Consider the following 26,043-nt stretch of genomic DNA (forward strand, 5'->3'; position numbering starts at 1 on the left):
GAGTGTGAGTGAGCGAAAGACTGAAACGAGGCTAAGGGAGGCCGACTGACTGGGTGCAACCTTCAGCCAATGAGACCCATCACTCAGCACCTGGCATGCCGTGCCATGGATCATATTTACACCCGGGCAGTGGATGGGGACTCCAGGGAGGTGTCGAGATGCACAGGAAGCGGAGGTCACTTGACCAGAGACAACCCACAGAGGCCTGTGGGAGGAAAACAGCAGCCATACATCATGCCAGGGACCATCCATCACCCAGACCACTCGATTAGAGGCAGCCACTCGCAGACTCGCCACAGCCACTGGCCCTTGAGGGACAAGCCAGTGACAAAGCCTCCTATATATACACAGTATGCCTCTTACAAGCTGGACACTCTATACACAGGTCAGTAGTGTCAGGATGTAAACTATTGTGTAACAGATGATGTAAATAAGCAGGATGACTTCTGTTTTCAGTTGTTTATGATATCATGCTATGTGCATGGCTAGATAATGAAGAGATGGTGTAACTGTTATACAATAAATTATGGTGTAACCTATTTCAACTTGAAACTATGCATTAGGCTGAGACAGCAGCACTAATGCAAAAAAAGCTGTTATTTTCTTCTTTCCCCTACCAAAGGGAGAGCTATTCTGATGATGATGATTTTCAGCAGTTTAACTAATGGTGCTGTAGAGGAACAATGTCCCAACAGTGACTAGGAGTGATGCTGCGGTGCTGCATGCAGACTGAGCCCTGAGAGCAGAGTGTCTTTTTATGGAGCAGTCAAGAAGGATCTGGCGACGCTTACAGAAGTCTAGCCCAGTTCTACAATCTCTGTGGAATATTTTTGGATGAATGGAAGCATAACCGTGAACGAAAGCGATTTCTAATGTTCCAAAAAGTAAACATTATTCTGAAAGCCAAGACACAGTCTTTTATATTCCAACACTAAAGGTGCTCAGTGCATTTTAACCATCGATATATCATTGTCAGATTTATTGTGATATCATGGCATAATTATCGTAAACAAATGAGACTATAATTGAGAAGATTGCTAGCCTCTAATCTCATGCCAGTGGCATTGTTAGAACTACTGTTTCTGTTCCTGTCACAAAGAGGATGTTGTCATTGCAAGAAGCTCTGAAGGCTTTAGCTCTGTTTGTGCTGGAAGAACAGCAGTCCTGCTCCTGTTTTGTGCAGTAAAGCAATCCAGCAGATTTACTGCCAAATCCGACCTGATGGCACATGATGTATAATGCAGTGTAGAGGCTGGTAGAGGCTGCCACAATATTCTTGACGGTGGTCTTGTTTGTTTACGGCAATTATACCAATGTCTCAAAATTAATGTGGTAATGATTTATTGAGCTACATGTATCCTAAGAAGCAATGTTAAACAATTGAAAGCAGAAGATAAAACACTCATTCCTGCCAAGATACAGGACAAGATATTTGTTTGCTTGTAACAAACCAGTAGCAAAATCATTTTAGTTACTTTCCCTGGAAAGACCTACTAAAGTAAGTAATGGTTAGTTGAATATTGTATTGGATTACTGGATTACTTATGATTATTATTTCAAACAATTAATACTTTCTTGTACTTCACTACAATATAATACAAAGACAATGTAGAGCCGGATGGTGACAAATGAAAGCCTGAAACACTTAAGTTGATCTGTTGCATTAACAGCACATCACGAAGATGTCAGCCAATCACATGGCTTTGTCTCTCCAGCAAATACACACAGTACTTTGGCCTTCACCTCTCATTCACCCACATACTGTAGCTGTTGACACGTAATAGTGACACACAGACACACACAAAGCTGACCTAGAATTTTCTGAACCTCAAAGTGGCCTATATGTTTTTTCAGCATCTCTCTCTGTAATCTATTTTCCTGGAAATGTTAGCGGCATTTTTCCTATAATTCCTAGCTTTATAAATAGCACATAGCAAAGTATAGACCCACAAAAAATACTGTACATCAGAAAGTTCTACCGAGGCCAGTGGTGTTGGAGTGGAAATATCAGAATAAATAACCATACCTACCACAGACCTAGTAGGGTGATGTTTGCAACACTTTCTCTAATTTCTATGTGGAGATTTCTAATCACATCTCTCGTGTGTTTGGGAGCCCTTTTCATCCTGCAAGAAAACATTAGACACACAGGGACTTGAGTATAGGTTAGGCCCTTCAGGCTCTACTTAACACCACTCATTGAAATGCTGTATTGTTCAGCTGCAAAAACAGCAGATAGCAAGAGACGGCAGCCCTAAATTATATGTCTGTGCATGTTTGGCTCTTGGAGGGGGGAGTGGTGAAATAAATATACAGTATGTGCCCTTGCATCAGGTCTAATGCTGGTGGACAGGTGGTGAAGATTAATTTGTGCTACTGGAATGGGAAGGTCCCACGCACACACAGTACAGTATGGCATGAGCAGCTGTCTGGAAAAGAGAAGAGAGTGGAGAAAACACAGGGCCACTTCTATAACTCCCCTCCAATAAGCACTGATACAGGATGAAGGTGAGGAGAGATAAGACATAAATGGGTACACCTTAAGTTCCAGTTATGTAGCCCCTTTTTTTTTGCAACAAAAAAGGTCTTGTGAAGGAAATCGGCCTTCTATGCTTACATAACTTTTAAAGGTATCACCTCCAGTACTGACACCGAATAATGCAGTACCTATTAGACTAGCATTTGCCTGGACATAAAGGTCACTATCTTGGGTGAAAGTCTCCCAGACACATTCCTCTACTTTGTGATCAGATAGCTGTTGTGTTGCAGATAACACTGCTTCTGGATGTTAAGGTAAAGCCACTTACTTAAGCATTGCCACATACATTCCCATTTTGTTGTCATCTCTGTTAAACAGTGTGTCTGTCTGTCTGTCTGTCTGTCTGTCTGTCTGTCAGCAGGGTATCTCAAAACCTTAAGAATGGATTTTCATGAAATTTGGTGGACATCCATCCAAGGAACAATTAATTAGATTTTGGTGGTGATCCGGATCTGGGATTTCTGCCATTAGACCATTACTGGTTTTTTTTTTTTTAGCCATGTAACTAACGGAGACAGAGACTTGATTCCAAATCCTAAGGGTTTGTGCAGGATTAAGAAATCAATTTCACTTAAAATTTAAGTGAAAGGAATGATGTCTTTAAGTGTAGCAGCAAATTGGAGAATTATTCAGCGTTGGTGCAGGTTTACGCTCTCTGAGTGCCTTGTAGTTTTTAATTTATTTAATCTTTATCTAACCGCAAGTGTCACTCAAGTAATTGAAATAGTATATAATAACATTATTTACAGTGATTTCCTGGAAAAAGACGAAAGAATTAAGCAAACTGAACGCAGAAAATACATGAGACAACAAGGCAAACAGAACACAGACTCAGTCAACAGAGAATAATGAGCAGGCAGTAATGTCACGATGTATGTATATAATGTATAAAACTCACTAATGACTCAGACGGTCCACTGTAATCACATTTCAATAAATACATGCTCGCCCACACCTTCAGGGTGAGAGATTGTAAATGTCAGCGCACTGTCACTCAGGCTGGATCCCACATGGGCAGTGAGAGGGAGCCTGCTAAGAGGGAAGACTGAACGACACGACAGGCATTAGCATCCCGTCTGACTCAGTGTCCGACTGTCAATCTCTGAATAGGTTTGAGGTTTTTACATTTTAAAGGATCTGCTCATTTTTACATCTCGTGCCAGATTATCTCCATTCAAAACATCACAGTTGGATGTGCTGTTAATTGGTACTCCTCCCTGTTTAGGGGTCTTCCAATCAGCTATGTGAGAATTTACTCTTCAAATTATTACAGAAATATCATATTAAATAAACTACCTGTAAAGCCTCATTAGGTACAGCATTGTTATCCTGAGATATAGTGCATTTCAAAACATACTTCATGAAAAATGAACAAGACGGCCCATTTGACGACTGATCTGGAAATCTCAACATAGACACCTATATTTAGCCCAAGAAATATGTGGCCTAGTTTTATACTAGGTCTCTCTCATCATTGTGACAGGGAACATGTTTGTTGTAATGGGGCAATTTCATTGACATTAGCAACTTATTTCACGAGCATATGCTTTGCTAGAAGTTCACTGAATGAAAACATTTTTCAATGTCACTTTCAGCTACTTTCTCACCTATAGCATCGATAGCTATCCAATTCTGTATTTCATCAAACCTAATCCTGAAGATGTTCTTAGATGGGGATCCTAAGCATGGAAAAGTCTGAAAATCCTTGCTGTCAGGTAAAAACCTCTGAACTCCAACTTTGGTGAATTTAATGTTTTAACTTCAATTGAAGGATTACATGCATTACATTGTTTTATGAAACTCTTTCAAAACCCAGGGGATAAACTGAAAAATGCATGGCCATCAAGCTAGAACTGTTTTTCTTAGTTCTTGAAAAGCTGATATTTTGGAGATTTCAGCCGACAACAGCGATATGCATCTGATCTATGACAGAGGTGTCCTATAAGTCCAGTAGAGCTTTGCACACAGTTGTTTTCAGTCAGCAGATGCCAGCACACAATGACACAATAGAAGCCCGGAGCCAAATGGCCACTAGGCTTCTGTATTGGTTTTAATAAATCCTACTCTAGAGAGGACTGGGCTCCTTCTGGACACTGACACAGTGTAATATCCCAGGGCCTGAATCAAGTTGCTCCAACCAGGAGGGACTGTCACCAATGACTTCCATCTGTTTGGCAAGTTATGCTTATGAATTCTGCAATTAGATGCATAGTTAATTTCTGCTGTCGATCAATTTATAGCTGTGGCCCCGTTAAGTTTGGTGGTAAAGACCACCAAGCTGTCGAGTGCTGGCACCAAGTCCAGAGCATTTAATCTCCTAGCGCAACGACTCGTGCAGTGACAGAAGTGAAGAATTTATTGAGTGTCTGGTAGAATCAGAATGCTGTATTTTTTCACTCTCATCCCACACTCATTTTCTGTGTGATTAAGGCCCAGCATTTCAAAGGATGATTGACTTTTAGGTTTTAATTTTGAAAAAGTTTTTTTGCATTGCCTGAGATGGCTGAAAGCAAAACATTCGGTAGGCTACAGACACTTTCTTGTGGCTATGTTAAATATTTTGCATTAAGGGTGCACCAATTCCACATCTACCATGGAAGCATATGGCTTCCATGGGCATATGGCTACAGGCTAATTGAGGCAGCTGCAGGACAGTAACGGACGGGTTCCTCTGCAGGATGTGGATGCCCATAAAGTGGAACTTTGTGGCTTGGCAGTGGCTCTGAGGGACACCATGCCCTGATGCTTACTGATATCTGGAGATTCGAGGATCATGAGAAACAGCTCCTTGACAGATGAATACAAATGTAGGGATGGTAACATATTGGGAAAAAAAACATTTGTTTTTGAAGAATTTAAGGGCACTTAAGTCGTCATATTAAGCACATTGCAATTAGGGATTTGCTTCTTTGCATAACCCTCCGGTCCCCCTGAGCTACAGTGGCCTCTGAGTGACATAAACAAAAGTTACATTTCCACAATAGAGAAAAGTAAGCTAGCTAATGAGGGCAGAGATCCAATGGAAATGTCCAGTGAAGAGGTAATACAGTATATCACGATGCAAAATACTGTAATAATAATAATTTTTTGCTTTGTTGGCTTGAGAACGAGGTTTAGTAGCTGAAATGAAATGTCTTGTGACGGTAGTTGCTCCCTTGTAGCACTGTCCTCCATCGTTGACAGGCTGCAAATGCGAGAAGGTGGGGGTTGGAGAGTGGGAGTGTCTTGAATATCTAATGGGGGGTTGGGTTTGAAAACCTGAAAACCAGAAAACTCAGCAACTGGCAAAGTAATCATTGAGTCATTGGTATTGATCATCAACCTAAGCAACCCTATGATTAGGTTTTTTGTGCTATATGAGAGAGTAAAAATCGTACTTATTTCCTCTTTAAAGGTTCTTAAAGGTTCTGATCCCTTCTGGGTATGGGATGATTTCTACCACCAGGCCACCCTACTGCAGTTAAATCTTTGTTCATGTGCTTAAATGTATATAGTGTATATCTCTGTTTGTATGTTGGATTGCAGGAATTTACACACTTGTGGCTGGTGATTTGTGAGATAGAGATCGGAGATAGAGAGATAGAGATAGGATTGCAGGTGGAGTATTTTGAGTTTGAATTTTTGTGCATCTCTTGTCTTGACTCTAAATAATCTATAGAGGTTCCTGATGTTGCAGAACTAAAGCCAAATAGCAAGTCCAGGTGAAAGAAGGCAATGGGAATGAAATCACATCACAGTTGGGAGACAGCAGCGAGTTTTAAAAGTGTATTGAGCTTGGTGCTCAAGGGGGGTTGTGAAACAGGTAAATGATTTTTTCCAACACTTTCCTACTGACAGAGGCCATAAGGGAGGACTATTTCCTCCACTCTCAAATCCCTCAGACGTAGTAGACTGCTGTAGAGTACATACTAGGTCTTCATCTCTCACATACACACACACACACACACACACCAGCAGGAGCACCAACTCCCCTTTGGCAGGGAGACTGAGCACTGAGCAGCACTGAGCATGGTGGGAGGCTTTGGCCACCTGCTTACTGTGGATCAGAGATAGAGAGAAGACTCCAATACTGAAATTGGTGATAGACATTACAACATTCCCTTTTTTTCCCACTCCAAGGGTTTCGGCAATTTGTTTGCAGGGTTTACAGTGTGCTTGGATATGAGGAGTGGCACAAGAATTAAATCAAATATTTCCTGTCTCTACGGGTGCAAAAACTGATTCACTTTCATGGTAAGTCCCACACAGGAAGAGAGAAAACGCTTTCATTGTTCCCCGGGCCCTGTAAGGACCTATGCAAAATGTAAACAATGTTTGAGCCTACCTTTGAGCCTTGTTACAAGGGCCCACTACTGCGCAGTGTTCATTAGAGTGGAAATGATATGTGCAAACAAAGGGAGGCGCCCAAGCAGCACACTCTGCTGCGCCTTTTCATCTCAGAATTGCAAATGAATCCAGCTTCCTCACCTGGTCCCTGCAGGCAGTGTCCCAGTGCCTCCAATCAGCGCATTATTGACAGCAGGCAACCAGCAGAAAACTGTGAGCATTAATAGTTGAGGATGATGCCTGATAAACACATTCTCCCCTCTTACTGCACCACCACAGGCTTTACCACCTGGCAGAGTGGCCTCCTACCAAGGTCAAAACGCAGAGATGGATTCTCTGCTTGGCAGATAGAGCCGCTTACACTAAAACGGGCTCACAGTTTTATTTGAGAGTCTACTCGGACTCAGTTTTGGCTGTTCTCCATCTCCTTTGTAATTTTAAAAGGTGCAAGAGTTTCTTTGTCAGCTGGCACAAAGGAAGGGGGGCTTGTTAGAGGAGACAAGAACAAGTGTAGAGGTTTCCATGTGTATGACAGACTGTAAAGAAAGAATAATAATATACATACAATAATATACATATTCCAAAAGGAGATGTGAACCATATGTGGGAACAACATACTCAAATTTTCTATTTAAAAAGAGAATGAATCATATGCACAGTAATGTCAAGGTTACACTTAGATGCAATTATATATAATGCCAGAGAGCAGGGCAACCCTGTCCATAGAGAAGCAACATAAGACTTCTGGTGTAGTAGATGTGTGTGGCCAAACCATTCTGTCTAAATAACAGGGAGGGTGGCACCGTAAACACAGACCTGCTTGCCTTTGTCGAGCTAATGACTTCCTGCTCCAGTGGTTTGTGAAACAGTGTAAGAGCCGAAAGAAGTAAAATCAGGAGCAGAATTTAATCTGCCACTCAATGGAAAGCCTTTAAGCAGAAACATGCAGCCACCCAGAGGATGCACGCAAGTGAAGTGAAATTACTGCAAAAGCTCCCTGGCACAGAGTGAAGCACAGAACAGGTTGTGTATAGGAATGAGGATTACAGATTGGCTGGATAAATAGGGGGATTCTTTAAAGCAAAACAGAGTGAGTGTGAATGTCAACCAAGGTGGTAATCTAAAACCATCAATCCCTTTGAATCTAGGTAAGCTTCACCTATGTAGAATAGAGATTGATGTGGGAAGGAAGACTGTGCTTGCTCTTGGTTTTTGATCTTATTGAATTTGCCCCGAGCTTAGTTTTGAACTGTGTAGATGCACTGCAGTAATATTAACTACCGAACTGTGGCGAGGTATTGTGAGCAGTGTTCACTGATTCATCTGCCTTTCCAACTGTTCAGAATTAATCATTCCAATGAATTGTTTCCTCTGTAGTCTCCTGGGAGAAATGAATGGGTATGATGAAAAGCTACTCAGGTAGCTCTGGGGTAGATGAGCTCAAATTCATCAACACATCAATGTCTTGTTTTGCTGAAATTGTCCTGCCTCCCTGTCCAACCATCTTTTGTCCAGTTCCCTCCAACTGTTTTCTGATGGTGATGAATTCAACACAAAATGCATCTATATTCTACCTCCGTACAATTAAAACAAGCCCACGTTGATTCTGTAAACAAACAGCTGAATTTATTTACTAAAAAACTAACTCAAAAATCACTCTTATCACAAATGGTGATTTGTTCGATAATGAAAATAGACAAGCCTTTTTCAAAGATATGAATTATACAAATATTTCAAGCAATATGTGTAAAGCCAGCAACTCCAACTTAGATGCAATGAAACTTACAATATTTCTTTCAATTTAACAAAACTCTATTCTGAAGCATTGACATCAAAGTGTCCTGTGTTCCACATTAATATTCATGTCTAAAGCAAAGAAAATATGAGAAAATAAGAAATGATATGCAGATAAGCTTCTTCTGAGAAGATATGCAAATAGTAAGCCAGACACTTGAAGCTTATTTTCTTTGCACATGAGCAGACAGTACACACACGCACATATATATGCTTCCTTATTCAAATCTACCTAGGTGTAATTTACATAAAGTTTAAAATTCATAAGATCACAATCATCTAAGGATATCATTATCATTCCGTAAGGCCAAATATAGAAACATACAGCGAGTTTCGGATGTATCTGGACAGCAACACGCTGATAGTTTGCTCTTGTCACTTTGGATCTTAAATTACACAAAGGTAATGAATTTTAAGAGCAGACTGTCAGCTTTAATTTGAGGGTATTTTTGGCAGTATTCTATGAGGCAATATGGAGTACACGGGTGGCTAAATGAGTACAAATAAACAAAAGTCTGAGATAGCAAACATTCCTCAAATCAACAAGCTCCTGTTATGGAGTTAAAGTTAGGCAAGAATCTCCTTTTGTGTATTTGTTATTCCCTAATAAATTTGCTATTGAATGCAATGTGGGGAGAAAACCTAATTAAGTCATTCTTTATCAAGAACCTGCATGCAGATTTTGATTTATGGTGGGTAGATAACTTATTCTCTATAACGCCTCAAAGTAAGAGTCAAGAATAATCCACATCTGAATCCTCTTAGAGATGCATTAAAATGCACACAGGCTGGAAATAAAATTAAATCTTATTAGATATTGAGGTGGTTTTCATGGACTGTAGACTTATAGAAGTCTTGAACTTAATAGGCGTAATTTGTCCATTTTTGGCACTTTGAAATGGGAGGACCATGTGCTAAAAGGGCTGTCATCATTTTACTGGCCAAAAAAACCCTCAGTTAAGACAATCTCCACTATAACATCCAAAGTAACAGAATATGCAGCCAAAACATCAATGTCCAAACATTTAGCTCACTATATCCAATATGAGAATATAAATTTGAGGATTTAACACTAAAAAGGAGCAGATCTCTTCAATTTGTCACATACAAATCCAGTGTGTGTGCATTTTGAGGGACAAAAAACAAACCATAACAGCCATAGGACTGCAACATCTCAGTTGCCTGCCAATGTCTCTGACCTTCTGGGTCAAGGTCATGGATTCATTTTTGTCACACAGCCGCACTTAGCATTCTGTTTTTTGTTTCGCTCCACCTTGTATGGCGGAGAAGACATCTTGATGAACAAACAGAAAAATACACACACACACAGACACACACACACGCACACACGGACAGTCCTGACAAACACAATACATCTCTGCATTTGCAGGATGTAAAAAGCTCTCTGGAAATCTCTTTTATACCCGCAAACAAATACATTCCCTTTGAAGTTCAACAAACATGACACAAGTGGGCAAAAGCATGTCTGAGCCTAAAAAGAGCCAGACCAAAAGCATTCCACCATGCACTCCACTTACAGTTACAGCAGGCATATGACACAAAACCTTATTTTCACAAAATACTTCTCTCACTATCTTGAGGAATTGTTATTCCCTTAGAATCTGAAGTTTGTGTGAAGGGTTTCATACCAAAATGATATATGTAAAATTTTAGATAAAATTTACTTAAAAGCATCATTCAGTAGTTCAAAAATATGAAGGACTTCATCCTTTTACATGTATGTTTTTGGTGGGAAAAGGTCTTTCGATAGAAATGATTTTCCAAAATGAATTTTATTTTCATGTCAGCAATCATTTTGTAAGAATAGGTGTCACTTTGTTCAAATTATGGATACCTCAATTTGGAAGAAACCTCTTCATGTGTAAATACTGTAAACTTAAAGCAGGATTATTAATTGAAAATGGGTTAATTCCTCCTGCAGCACTAGTCCACATTAATATGGAGGAGATAAGAATAGTCTTAATAGTTGGTCAGACCTTCTTGGAGAAGTCCAGTCAGAGAGGGCTTATCTAAATCCTCTTGGCAGAGCTATCTGAATAGTCCTCAAACAACAGTGCAGAGGAGAGCTTAAATTAGCCTGAAAAGCAGTTATTTTGAATAAAGCAGCAGCAAGAAGTTTTTCTGATAGCACTTAAAATATGCTAATAGGGTTCAACTCTACTGTTCTGTATTGACTAACTGATTCAATATGTTATATTGAATGAAAAGAAAGACACAAAACAAAACAAGGGCAGCCGTGGAAGCAATATCATTTCACGTGAATGGGCACGCCATAACAAGTAAAGCATAATAAATCACCCAAGCTAAGCTATCGAAATGATCGCACTACATGTGTTCTCTCTGCCTCTCCCCCGCTTTTGTCTCTGGAAGTACCGTCGCTGGCCTTGCTTGCTGGTTGAGAAGTGGTGTGTTAGTGAAGTGGCGGCAGAGTCGGGGAATTGAAATGTGTCCCTCCTGTGTGCTTGGTGTCGGTGAAGAGAGAGGCGACCTGAGCCTGGGTTACGCCGTGGTCTCTGCCAGTCTGCCTTCACTGTCGCTCTGCCTCAGGGACTGGCTGCTGGAACCTCTGTCCACCTCATCCTCCTCATCAGGTCTGCCGAGACTCAGGTGTCTCCGGTACACTGGAGGGCTACAGGGGTCAACACACACACATACACACACACACACACCATTATATCATTAGGAGGCTATAAACAGTAGAAACAGCAGTGAAGGGTGTGGAGAGGTGCAAAGGGATTCCAAGGAGGTAACATACTAGAAAATATGGAGTAGGGAACCAAGAACATTTTAGGCAGCAAGTGAATACACTCTTCCTCAGACAGCAATAAACACGTTGCCTAAAGTGTGTACATTTTAAATTTTATGGTGATTTTATAGTGGTTCCCTACTCATTTTTTTTTGTTTAATTAGTACATCGGAAAAATGCAGCTGCAAACGTTCTCGGTCCATGGTGAGTACAGTCCCAGATGAAACACAAAAAAAACACAGAATTCACCAGGGTTCAAACCATGCAAGCTTTTTACTGCACCGATAGAAATCAGTCACAGTAACCTCTCCCTCTCTCGACAAGTGCGAATACCGTGCAGGAAAGTCAAAGGCTCTCCGAGTCAAACATTCACGCTTTTCATGCATTGCATAAACATTGTGAATGTTGCATAATGGCTTGCATAATGTCTACAGTATAGTGGAGGGTAAGTGAAATTAGCGAGGTAAATGTCCAAGGTCTCATCATCCAGCATCATGCTTTCAGTGCACTGGGGGTGACATCAACATTCATAGTTTTGTCGGCGAGAATGCTGTGTTGTGTATATTTATGCCTGCACCTTGGCTCTTGCTATCATACTTGTAAACAACAGAATCAATATTAAACATTATTTATGATGAAGCTTTGCCCTAAATTTAGCATTTTAATTATGATGCAAACAGTGTTCATGTTCGATTATGGCAACAGTTGTGTCACACGTCTAAAACTCTTCTCACTGAACATGTTAAAGCAAAAACTGGTATAATTTTGCTTCTGCCTCACTGCCAAAATCTGTTTGCACTTGTAGAACAGCACTGATCACTTTCACGTACACACAGCCTTGAGACTCTGTCTGTGTCACTCCAGATGCCACTCTCTCGCAACCTATTTCTAACAGTGTCAAAAACAACTCCCAGAGACACACTCACACTTGCAGAGGTACAATCCATCTTTGCAAAACAGAAGCCGGAGGTTAACATTGCTTTACAACACTAGCATTGGCATGTCTTATGGCGACTATTTTCAGCGGTGCACTGTTTATTTCTGTTGGCTGGGAGTGGGGAAAATGAAAGTTAAAGCAACAAATACAAGCAAGTAATCTTTATATATTAATACTGCTTCTTTATTGCAATGATGGAGTATGCCTCTCAGGCAAGTAGTGTTTCTAAGTTGTTGATGATGCCATTAGAAATAGAACTGAAGAGACTGGAGTGTGCAAATAACACAGACAACAGACATAAACTATAGCAGGTTTGTGAAAATCATCAGTGTTTTTTCATCATAAAAACCAATGTTGGCAACAGCAAAATGTTGTACGGGTGGCATCCTTTAAGGACAATATCCAGCGTAAAAGACTTGCAAAAAGATTCCTCCTGTTTATGCTTAATGACTGGAAACCTGGAGCCACAAAGCAAATTCTACTCTGGCACCAGTGATTCAATGAGTCAATATGACTTTTCAAAAACACAGCAAGGACTAATCCATTATACAAATCAACATTAATGTATCACAGGGATGATTTACAGCCTCACCTACACGTACTAAACCATTTAAAGACAGCAGACTGGGTTAGTATGTTAATTTAGTGAAATGATCCCAATTAAATTCCAATTACTCCATGCTCCTGGGTTAGAATCACACCAAGCGTCACCTTCTTCTGTTGGTATTAGTCACTGTCAGGCTTGTAGAGGTACTTCATCACCAAGTTATCCATTTTCTTCTGCTTCTTCTTGGTTTCCTTCTTGCCGGGTGGCACATGACCTGCAGGCTCCTTCTCGTCATCAGATGCCGGGGGGAGCTGGGCCGGGCCCCTCTTTACACTGCTGGAGCTGCGGTAGGAGATGGTGGATCCGGAGGAAGACTCAGACGACTCCGATGAAGAGGATGAGGAATCCTCGGACTCCTCCTGCCTCTTCTTAGATCCCTTCTTGGACTTCTTGCCCTTCTTTCCCCTGGAGCTCCTCCTGCTGTGACGATCGTCTGAGGAGGAGCTGTCCGACTCGGAGACTTTCTTTTTCTTAGCCTTGCGACTGCGGGAGCTGCTGGTGCTGAAGCTGCTGGACGGCCGGCTGCTGTGGTCCAGAGCGGAGCCCGATGCGGAGCGACGCACAATGGATGTGCTGCAGCTGAGACCCTCGTCCTCTCCCTTCTTCCTACTGTCCTCCGGTCCTGCCGCCTTCTTCTCCTCCTCTTCCTCATCGCTAGACTCATCAAGGTTGCTGCGCTTGAACTTGATGGGCTTGAAGCTCAGCACCTCGTTGATGGCAGCCTCCAAGTCAGGGTCCAGGTAGTTGCGGTGAGTGACTGACTTAACGTCAGAGGTTTCTGGCAGGTTGCCATCCGAGGAGCATGGTTGGGCTGGAGTGGAGAAACTGCGACTGAGGGAGCGGGGACTGTAAGCTGAAGTACCCCCCTCAGTGAAGGCCATGCTCTGCGCATCATCATCATCATCCACACACAGGCCAAACTCACTGAGGCCACAGCTGCGGGCCAGGGACAAGCGTGAGCTGCTGCGTCTGTCGTCCTTCCAGGAGGTGCTGCGGTGCAGGGATCGAGGGCTAGAGCGGCTCACGCTGCTGATGGTGGACTTATTGTCGTCATCCATGTCCAACATGCCCCTCCTGGTGGACATCCTGCTGGGAGCCAGGGAGGACACCATGGAGTCCTTGTCAAAGTCAGGACTGCTGCGGGAGGTCCAGCGGAGGTCCATGCCCTTCCTGGCTCTGCTGGTGGCCTCAGAATAGGCCAGGGAGATGACGGAGCCCTTGTCGTCCAGGTCGTCCTGGCTCTTCTTCCAGTCCTCCTGGAGCTCTCCAGACTTAGACTTGGCCTTGCGGATGGAGGAGTGGTCCGGGGTGTCTGGCTGTTCTTTGAGAGTGCTGAACAAGGAACTCTCGTCCCCTGTCCCCCCTATGGAGTCTTTCAGGTTGGAGCGCTTCCTGTAGCTTAGGGAACTCATGACAGACACTGACCTGTTCTGCTCTACCTCTTTTCCCTCTTTACTTCCTTCATTCATCTTCTCCTTACCTTCTTTCACTTCCTTGGCATCTACATTTGCTGAATATCTAAAGGGTTACGTAAGAAAATTGACACCACAGACACAACCAACAGAACAAGAGAGACAGGAAGAGAAAAAAAATAAGGACTCCACAAACTTAAGAGGAAAAATAATAAACCGTTGTATCATTTAATTTTCAGCAACATGCCACACTACAATGCTGACCTGAGTTTGACCAAATCTCAAAAGTTAGGATATGTGGCAGCTGGGATTTCAGAGGCCTGTGCCTCGGCAACTTTCCCTGATGTTGCAACATTATAAATTTGTCATTTTCATTTTGTCCTTGGAACCAGCATAGAGGCAGGGATGATAAGCCATATAAAATACCTCAAGCTATAGCTGGTATGTATATAGAAAGTGAGGTAATCAACCAGTGTGAAGATCTATCTAACTGAGGCAGAAGGGCCATTTAGCAGGCGTGCCAACTGGCCACGGGCCACTTCAATAAATTTGACAGCAGCCGCTTCCCCCTGCCGCCTCCTGTCATTAGAAAGATGACTGGGAGAGAGAGTTGACACCTAATCATATGAAACACCCATCCCTCTGTTGCACACTGCCCTAGGTAATCCTGGGCCTTTTTAGGGCTGGGAATGAGGATAGCTTTATCACTGTGTAACCATGGGGATGTGTGGCGGTGGTCTGTCATGATGCACAGGGATGAAAGCACTAACCTGGTGCTCTTCAGACTCCCCTCATCTGGCAGGGTCTTGGTGGAGCCCTTGTTCTTGGACAGCCAAGACTTAACCCCATCCACACGGTCCTCCACTTCTGAGTCTGTTTCTGTCTCATCCCCACTGTGGAGAAACACAATCAGCTACAGTTGGTGAGAAGGATGCATCACTGTGGACAGAGACTGCAACACAACACAGCAAAAATATCCACCTTGATAGGTCATTTAATCTAGTATGGAGTCTTAAAATCAATTTCTTAGTACTAGTGAAATGACAATTTCACTAGTACTATCAATTTCTTAGTACTAGTGAAATGACCTGCCTTAGTCTGCCTTGTCTCAACAAGTTAAACTTCACTGGAGACAGATTTTAAGACTCAGTATGAGACTAAACGACTTGTGAAGATGAACTGTTTTTTCAACAGTGCAACACTGGGAGATGAATCATACATACAGACATAAATAATTGTTAGGTTTTAGATGCCAGAACAGTTTTTTTTTTTTGGTTAGACATATAACACATTCTTTTCACACACAACAATATGTTTGGATCAGTATGATGCACAGGCAACCCAGGCAGGCTTCAGGTAAGCAACAGTTAAGTGTAGAAACTTTCACAATGCTCTGTGGTCAACAGAAATGGTTAAGCAAGTGCATTCTCTAAGCAGAATGTAAATGAAGCTCTTGAATGCCTAATTAACTTGTCTGGCTGGGTCTCGGCTGCTAGCATCTGTGTGGCATGTGACTTGTTCATGGAGATTGTTATTGGAGTGGAGCCAATGAGGCAGCCCTCTAGCCCTGGTCTTGACAGTAACAATCAACATACAGAGACCTGGGGACCCCGATGGAAAAGCACAGTAGATTCCACCTGGATAAGGTCAACCCTTGTTCATTTGTTTCAAAGGTGAAGGTGAATTTTCTGAATTATGCATCTCATTGTCTGCAGGAGTTAATGTGGAAGGAAATGGTGGGTAGGAGGAAAGGGGAAAAGGCATAACCTGTAAGTCAACTCCCATCATCAACAAAATGTGTTTGAGAACTGCAGCATATGATTTTCAAGGAAATCACCACCTCCATTTGTTTGAGCATATGTCATTTCCAACGTTGTTGCAAGCTACTGTGTCTACTGTGGCTAAATGAGGTGTGAAAATGAATTTCTGCATTCCATGATAAACAGTTTTATGATTGCATGACAATGTATATGTTCTAAACACTAAAGCTACACTTGACATGCGCAGCTGTGGCTCTGTGGGAGAGACAATTACAAGCTCCATGTTGCATTTTTTGGTTTCAGCGCTCGACGACTGATTTTAAAAACACTGTTCCAGGGCCAAACCTCGTTCTATGACAGGATTTTTCGTAGAGGCGCTTTTTCAATCCCTCTTGATTCATGACAGATTTTTAGAGTTACATCTTTACAATTATTTTGAATCTTACCTACTACAGCTTTAAATGAATCATGCTTCATTCATTTAAAATATTTGTCCCGTCTATCAATGAATAGCAAATATACTGCAGTGTCAAGTCAGTTTACTATCATTAAAAAATGAGAAATACCAATGCAGGTAACAGATCTTTCTTCTTAGACGAGCTTATCTATGGGAGCCTTGGAACAGGATGCAAAATGCTTATCAGGAGCAAACACAATATTCGAAGAGGTCTGAGATGACAGCCAGACTGCTGAGCTCTATCATTTGTCCACACATTAACATGCCAGATACGTAGGTCTCCCAGTGAAGAGTACCATTTCCTTTGTCACTAGGTGATGTGTCACACATTCAATCATGTTTACATAGAGAGCAAAGTGAATTCTCCCTCCACCCATCTCTCTTGGTAGTCTGCCTGAAAGCCACAAGTTTTTTGTTTTTTTTTTACCTTGAGAAAGGTGCATGTGTGGTGGGAGCACATTGTGTGAGAGAGAGAGAGAAAGTGAGAGTGAGAGAGGGAGAGAGAGCATAAACAGAGAGATGCCTCCAATTCTTATTCCGGACTGAATGGTATCTCTCATGCCTTCTGTTGTTCAGAGCATTACCATTGACCTTCAAGTCGTTATTTAGCTTCCTCATCATCAACCTTACAGTCAGGCTTTCTGGGAGAAGGTAATGATGATCACATAAATTTGAAAGGTGCGTCATGAGGCAGCAAGCTAACAATGTGGGTTCAAGTTCGGCTTTTACATGTCATCCCTTTGTCCAGTGTTTCCTGTGTCTCTCTCGAGTGTGTGTACTGAATACACCTGATAAACCCCCCAACAAAACAAACAAAAAAAAAACAATTACATGATGGGTCCATGAGATTCAATAGGTTGCTAGGTTGATATCCAGCGAGTGCATAATACTCCCTTCAGTCAAACTCACCCAGAGCCATGTCCCTGTATGTGTGTATAAGCCGGCACCAAGGACGGGCACAAAGCACTACAGTAGCTAAACAATAGTGCTAACCAATAAAATGCTTGAAATACAGTATGTCATTGTAACTGTGATGTCATTTGTCCTTGAAGAAGTAGATCCATGTGTGGCAGACATTATCACAATATCTGAATGGAGTTAAACTCAACCACCTTCTCTTTCTCCAGTTGCGGAATTACATGGCTGAGGTGGGCGATGTCTTGTTGCTTTGCCATGCAATTGTGATATTGATTTGTGAAGTTTGTTTCACAGTTGCCATTGGTTAAATCAGTTCTTGGCTTTAACTGTTATTGCAAAACATTTTTCAGCTCCACAATTCATGCTGTTTTTTTTTAACATGATATATTGCACAACAAAATATTGCAACCTGCCCACAACAACCCCCCCCCCCCCCCCCTCTCTCTCTCTTACACACACACACACACGTGAAATAAAAGGTGCCTTGCAATTGAGTGCTTTGCAAATGGTGTCACAAACAATTTGTCCTTGGCCCCACACCACTAGCTAACCAGTCCTGAGGCTCCTAGATACAAACAAGCCCCAAGAAGTTAGAAGTGGACATTAATCGCTTCTGACAATTGGCCTCCACTGGTTGTAAATCTTTGTCACAAATACTTATACTCAGCATCAAATCGTGTATGGCTTGTTCCTATCACTTTAGCACTTGTGGTACATCCTACCAATCCCATGTTCTTGTGGTGCCTATTCAACATTTGTGGATTACATATTAGCAAAGAGCATAGAGCATCAATGTATGTTATGTAAACAGAGTGCGCTGTACACGCTGGGTCTTATGTAATATGTTCCCCTACATACTGTACTACTAAAAGATAATTAGCATATTGTAATTAGCACAGGGGGTAGTCATCTCAGACCCTGCGTTGATTAAAACAAAAACAGAAAAGAGATAGTTACATCAGATCCAGGGTATTAACACAGTTTTCAGTACAGTCCTATATAATATTTCCCGTACTTACTTTAATACCGAAGGAGAGACATTCTATGGATATTACAGCCATAATAGTCCGCTAAGGGAAGCCCAGTATGAAAAAGACCTTCTCACATCTCACAGCTATTCTTACATTATCACCCACTATAGTAATAATAATCCTGCTGTTGTGATCTTTGTATTGAAGCAGTCATTACATAAATATTGAACGATAATGCAGATCATCCGGAAAATCCACTTCATAATTTAAAACAGAAATCACCTCCTCCATTATTGTTTATCCGCACTGCTACTGCATTAAGGTTAGAGGAGGAAAGAAATTGCTATTAAGTAAACACGGCAAATCATTTCTCTTTGCCTTGAGTTGCACAAAGAGAGAAGCGGAGCGCTGATACACATGAGTGGCCTGATGAAAAATGGATAACAACGAGCATTGACTCATAAAGAGTGGGATGCCGTGTCTCTTTGAAGAAGCAATCAGAGGTTGAAGCAGGAAATCATGAAAGGGTATGTCTACTACATGCTGAGGACTACATTCCTTTATTATGCTCTGATGAATGTTTAAATTATTGAACGTGGCACTAAATTGCTATTGTGTAAAACTGAAAGCAAATGGGATTTACTCAGTCACCAACTTTTTCAGTCGTTAAGGCACACTTACAATTCACAATCAATGTTCAAGCAAGACAAAATGAGTGTCTTTGTTATATATAACAATAATAATGCATGTTTCTCAACACTATGAAATGAGATTGGATTAGTGAACTAACTGCATGCACGTACAGTAAATAGTTGGGGTTAAAACATTTTCAGTATCGCAGTATTGCAGTTACTGTCCTGCACCGCTAGTTGACTGTGCTTCCACTAATGCAGCAGTACCATCACAGTGTGCTGCCATAATGTCACAGTCACAAGCATCGCTGCAGCAATTATGCTTATGGGCTCTTCCACAGCACATGCAGTTTACTTCTAACACGCTAAGTGTGTGTGAAGTGTGTGTCTTGTCATGCCATACTTGTATACTGTATGCACTTATAAATTTGGCAGAAAATAAATTAGCAGATTGCCACCATAAGTTGCACATTTGTGTTATTTTCAACCCTCCAAAAAAATTAACATCTTATAAATCACTGAGTCTAATATTCAGTGTTAAAAACAATCTCCCAATTGGAGGAGATAATACCACTTGTTTCCAAGGCAGTCTCGCTTGTTTCTAGAGACAAGTGTAAATATCTTGAAACAAGGCAGAATGAAGTAAATCACTTCACTAATATCAAGAAAATGACACTTGAAAATCAATCAAATTCTTGAGACAAGTTGATTTCCACTGGAAACAAGTGAAGTTATCTCACTCCACTGTCAGATTTCAGTCAGATTCTTTTTTTTCTTTCACTTTTTATAATAAGATTTTGAGATGCATTGTTATTGTACTGCAGCACATCCTTAATACATTGTTGAAGAGCAGTGATATTGGACTCCCTAATGGTGCTTTATTCAGTGTTCAGTGTGCAATGTCATGACTTGACTGCATATATCCACAGACAAAATGTTTTTTTTTTTGTTTGTTTTAAGGACATGCTATAAGGATTTTAACTTTGGGAATAATTCACAAATATTTCTCAGTACCTATTCCTCTTAATCCTTATCAACTTATAAACCTTGGTGGAAAGTGGAAAGCACATAAGAGAATGATTATGTGGAAGTGTAAAATTACAAAAGAGAATTGTAATGTAATGTAATAGTAAGATATTATAATAGCATGAAAATGAAAATGTTTAGTGAAAAATGAAATAAATGAATATTAATAAAAGACATTTCTTATACATTTCTTACACAACTAATGGTGCCAATCAACTAAAACTTTTCATGTATGACTGTATATAAACAGTCAAACACTTTCAAGCATGCTTTATACTCAGTGAGGTATGGACTAGTTGCATGTGCTTTGGAACAGCCACAAAGTAGTAGAAGACAGTAAAAACAACTGTGGAGTTTAGTACAAACCAACTTTAACCCTCCTGACAGGCACTTGATGCAGGTCTATGGTGGTAGTTCAAATTAAGCAAAGGATGATGGTTGATAATATTCAAGGAGACAATAATGCAGTATCTGAGAATGCAATACAGTATGTGACTCTTGTTGTTTTTCAGTTGAGTCACATCTTTCCACAGCAGTGAGATTGGCTTAAAGGACAATACCGGTGTCATTTAGAGTTATAGCCCATTAGTACTGTTTTCATCTAGTTGACATTTCCCCAATCATTTCGCAGTGCATGCTGTATGTGATTAGATTTTTTTAACAGCTTGAAATTTGGCTTGATATTATCTTGTGTCACAGCTGACAAGGACGCACTAAAAAAAAGACATGGATGTGACAACAAAGTTTGTAAGGTTACATGTTTTGAGGGATACTTTCCTGGTGGAGACGTCCAAGTTAGTTAAGGCTTCGTGTTTACTGTGATGGATTATCTAGCTATTTTTAAAGTCTGTGGAAATTGTTTATCAGACTGTATAAAAATGAATGGCAACAAATGGCTTCTTCTGAAGGTTGGAAAACAAGAACTACGCTGACTGTGTGCAGACACCACCAGGAATAATATGAAGTAGAGAGGCAATACAAACAATTGGCACAAACTTAAAAAAAAGCACGGGTATTATCCTTTAAACATTGATTTCACAGGCAGGTTTTCCACTCTATTCAAAATTTCTTCTCATCACAGTGTTGTCAGTAACACGAACTGAAAGATTCAGGAATACTGCATTTTTCTCTCATGTGGGTGAAAATGGGTGAGAAAACAACTTGAAAACAGCCATAATGACAAAAACAAAGGATGCATTTTTCCGTTCTCACGTTTTGTTCTTTCTTTTCTGATATTTTGTCACCATGTCTTGTAAACTGGCAGAAGTGTGGAAAGGGAGAGGAAAAAAAGAGAAACAGAAAAAAGTGAGATACACAAACAACAAGTGTGAAAGAGGGCAAAATCCGATAAGAGCAAATAAATAAACACGCACACACGCACGCGCACACACACGCATACACACACACGCACACACACACACAGGTATTGTCCATTCTGAAGCAGCGACTGGGTAAATCAACTCATGCTGTCCCTGCCCTCATTCTCAAATGGAGCCGGGGCGTATAATGTCTTCCTTTTACAGGTCTGTATTATTGCAGTGTTTACCTCAGTGGGCTCAGAGCTACTGTAACCCTCAACCTTTCTGCAAAGAGGGAAGGAATAACCAACCAGGGAAAACCAGCACAGAGACAAAAGATCAGGAGCAGGAGACTGAATTAAACCAGGTGAGAAGTAGTTGGGGAACAGACAGAGGGAGGAACAACTCTCAGAGAGGTTAGAGAGAAACAGATGTAGGAAGTTGTGGGAAATGAAAAGAATGAATAGATACAAGACAAGATAATTAGCAGTTCTCATCTTGTAACTTACAAAGAGAAAGCGCTCCGAGACCAGAGTGGACACTGCAGTCTGTAGCTAAGGTCCTGCTGTATAGGTGCACCGGTTATACATTTACTGACACAAAGGAAATTCTGCCTTCCCACAGTATGGAGAAGACTAAGGGTCGGCTGTACCTATTGATTAGGTCATCGTTGTCGTCGCTCTCCATCTCGTCCTCGATGGCAGCCTGCAAGTCACCTATCCTCTTGAAGGCCAGCTTAAGGTCCACTTGTAAGCTCTGGTTTGCTGCCTCCAGGCTCTCAATGTCCATTTCCTGGTGAACGGAAGAATCACGGTTACCTCCTCCAATACAAACTTCAATAAATTGCATCGAGTTTAAAACGATCTCCCCCCGCTGCCTTTCTAGCGGCGCCCTAAGGCCTCACCAGTTCGTGTTTCTTGCGGCTGGCCTCGGTCTCCTTCTTGGACAGCTCTCCCATCTCCTCTTTCATGTCCCTTATCTGCCTCTGCATGCGTTTATTCTGGTCCTTCTCCCGGTTCTCCGCAGCGCTGTGTTGGTTTCTCTCCTCTGTCATCTTCTCGAGGTTCTCCTTCAGACGGCCCACCAGGCTCTGGGGGAGAAACCGTGTGGAACCGGGTGGAACTTTCCTCTCACACAGTATCAAAATGAACACCACTTGAGCTACACAATTAGCGCTTGTGTTCTACCTAAAACCTCACAAGCTTTCTCCTCCTCCGGCCACTCTTTGTTCACTTTTAACAGTAACAAAAATGATTGAATAATGGTGCTAAGTTGTCCACTTGCTCCCGCCTTCGATTGATCTTTTCTGTGTGGACTGTGGGCAATGTTACTGAGCAGAAAGGACCAACTTACTAATCTCATGTTCTGAAAATATCCTGTTGTACACAAAAATATTAAGGAATATTAACCAATGTCTTGCAATATTGTTTTCTCATATATATCAATAACTTACTCATATCATATCATATCATAACATATCATATCCTATCATATCCTATCATATCATATCATATCCTATCCTATCATATCCTATCATATCCTATCATATCCTATCATATCATATCCTATCCTATCATATCCTATCATATCCTATCATATCATATCATATCCTATCCTATCATATCCTATCATATCATATCATATCATATCCTATCCTATCATATCCTATCATATCATATCATATCATATCATAACATATCATATCTTATCCTATCCTATCCTATCATATTATATCATATCATATCATATCATATCATATGAGCCCAGCACTAGAAGTGAGTAGAAATGACAGCTGGTGAGGAGGATGGAGTGTAACAAGGGTCACAAATTATAAATTTGCCTCCAACAAGAAATAAATGTTGGCCGCACACTCAGACCAAACTTATTCAGATGACTGGTCTGTTTTTATTCTTAGTTTATGAAAGTAAAAAAAAAAAGGTTTTTATATGTTTATATGTGTTTTTACTTGCATTTATTCCTTGTTGGATGTGTTTTCGATCAGCACCTCATACATTTGGAACTGTGCAAAGGGAATCATACCCTTACTTTATATATTTGCCTCTTAATAAATAGTATATTAAATGTCAGATTTGAATATACAGGTTCACGGAGCATGTCCTTTACCTCCGGCTCATTATACAAGACACAAGGGATTATCTCACCTCAAGGCGTTTGGTCTGTGTCCTCTCGTACTCCAGCTTGGTCTCCAGCTCACGGATCTTGGCCTCCTGACGACTCACTAGAGACTTTTCCACCATGGACTGCTCCTGGAACTCTAGCTGGCTCTGCAGTGAATGAAGCTGGAAGAACACACACACACACACACACACGCACACAATGACTCCCTGAGGAGCACTGCTCACTGCACACCTCCTCCTTGACCTCTGTTTTCCACCTCCTCTTAAGTGAACACTACAAAATACTCTGTAATGTTAAATCCAAGTGCCAAAAACCAATGAACATTCTCTTTTCCCAGCCCTTTTTTTTGTAAACAGTTAATCCAGTTGTTTTGCTGGTAGATAATATTATTGTGTTTCCAGTCTGGATGATGAGCTCTAGATAAGCCCCCCTCCCATGTGCCGCAAATGGTTAGAAGGAGATCAGGCTGACTAACAAAGTCACAACCATTTCACAGGCTTTGTAGAGAGGGGAGATCAATGCCCAGCACACTTCTTCCGTCTGAATCATTTTCTCATGACTGATAAAAGGAAGAAAGCTACGTTGTAACAAATACCGACCCAAAATGCAGCATGGCACCTAATGAGGGACTTTGCATCTGAGTCAAGGAGGATTTGGGGTTCTCCTTTGATATTATTAAAGAAGCCAGATTTTCCTCCTGCTGGGAAAGTGATAACCACTCCAAGGTCAGAGACTTTAGATGGCTATCGCTGCCTTCTCTGGCAGGCGTTAACAATGCCTTACAGCCTGGTGTGTGAGTGTGTGTGTGTGTGCGAGTGAACAAAGCAACTAGCAAATGCAGAAGTCGTGGCACGTAGAGGAGTAGGAGTAGGACATTGCATGACTCCTCTGAGAGCAAGTATTGTGAGGGGATGATTAATGTGTGAGTAAAATGGCACCTCCAGGACTTTGCAATTCATTGGCATAATCATATGAATCATAACTGATGTAAATTAAACCAATCCCATTAAAATTTGAGAGAGCATGCCTTTTTCCAACATTTTCACATAAAATGGCTAAATTAAGTTTTGCAATTTTGCCCAATGATCACATTTTACATCAAATGGTCAAATCACCCTATAAACAAACAAACCAATCATCTGACAGTGCTTTCACATTTGTTTCCAATGGCAGGAAACAAGAACCTTTTTCATTTGCCTAAAAATGTCCTGATATTTTACACGAAAGTGTTGATTAAATGCTGCAGAGGACATTCACTTAACTTTTGAACCATGGAGCTGAAATGCCAAAACAGCAACAGAGACAAATCACCATGACAGGCTGGTGCATCAAGGTCGGAGGTAAGCGTTGAGAGGACAAAAGCGAGCGCTTTAATTTTATTTAATTTGTGAGGCCATGGAAACGAGTTGCTGAGTTAATGTACATGACCCTTTCTTTATATATGGTGGCAAAAGTACAAGTTTTTTCCTTGACTCTAAATTTTGACTGATTCCCACCATTTAAATGCAAATTGCATCGCGGTTTTAAGTAAAAGCTGCTGCAAAAATGCATTTTTTGTCACAATAATCAGAGAAACTTGTAGAGGTCTAATCAGGAGGAAGAGTTGAGGCAGCATGTGGTCTCCTGGCAGGCAGCTATAGTTCTCCTGAATACTTTCTTGTACCTTTTCCTGGATCTCCTGCTTCTCCTTTGTGGCGTCCTCCAGCTGGGCCTGCAGGTCACTGATCTGGCTCAAGTCCCTGGCAGACTGGCATGCACACACACACACACACACACACACACACACACACACGGATAAAGTCAGTATTCAGAGGAGTAGTGTGTGTGTGTCTGTGTGCGTGTGTGAGTGAAAAAGAGAGGGAGAGAGAGAGAGAGAGAGAGAGAGAGAGAGAGACTGCATACATGCAAATTTAGAAATTCAATTATCTGTACAAAAACATATTTGCACTTTCAATGTCAAAGGTTCAAGGAAAATACTGCGGCCAAGCTAAATAATGTGTAATTCATGTCATCTGCTGTAGAGCAGATTGCATCTCTCTCTGATGGCAGCAAATAATGGCACGGCACATACAGTATTTGGAAGTGAGTACCTCTTACATCTCATCTCATCTCAAAGCCGCTGTACTTACACATGCAGAAATAACAAGGAATTATACTCCTTCTGGGGACTGTGTCACAGTCCATTTCCATTCTACTATCATGCCCTATTCATGACTCCTGGCCAGAGCTTCCCGCCTAGTAGAGCAGGCTTCAAGACAGATAGGGGAAGGACTCGTGATACTGGATGATACTGAGATGTTGGGCCTGTTGGGTTACCTGGGAGACTGCAGCCTTGTGTTTCTTCATCAGCTCGTTCATGTCCTCCTGATCCTCCTCCATACGAGACTGCAGGTCGTTCTTCTCTCTCTGCAGACGGCTAACCTGCTCCTCTAGCTGAGAGACAAAGAGAGAAGGAAGGAC

The 26,043-nt window shown here is 41.4% G+C and overlaps 1 protein-coding gene across 1 annotated transcript in view; it reads right to left on the reverse strand.

Annotated features, from left to right (window-relative positions):
* Positions 1-13,089: 13,089 nt before the first annotated feature.
* The window catches only part of LOC139931800 (unconventional myosin-XVIIIa-like), a 69,791-nt gene continuing 56,837 nt past the window's right edge, over positions 13,090-26,043 (reverse strand). The window contains exons 34-41 of the mRNA XM_078286545.1: positions 25,900-26,016; positions 25,247-25,330; positions 23,607-23,744; positions 22,349-22,534; positions 22,097-22,236; positions 21,359-21,403; positions 15,153-15,275; positions 13,090-14,488 (exon numbers count right to left, since the gene is read on the reverse strand). Coding sequence (XP_078142671.1) covers positions 13,090-14,488; positions 15,153-15,275; positions 21,359-21,403; positions 22,097-22,236; positions 22,349-22,534; positions 23,607-23,744; positions 25,247-25,330; positions 25,900-26,016 — 2,232 coding nt within the window. The remainder of the gene's footprint in view (positions 14,489-15,152; positions 15,276-21,358; positions 21,404-22,096; positions 22,237-22,348; positions 22,535-23,606; positions 23,745-25,246; positions 25,331-25,899; positions 26,017-26,043) is intronic.

The sequence above is a fragment of the Centroberyx gerrardi genome, chromosome 11 (assembly GCF_048128805.1).
Source record: "Centroberyx gerrardi isolate f3 chromosome 11, fCenGer3.hap1.cur.20231027, whole genome shotgun sequence".
Classification (NCBI taxonomy): domain Eukaryota; kingdom Metazoa; phylum Chordata; class Actinopteri; order Beryciformes; family Berycidae; genus Centroberyx; species Centroberyx gerrardi.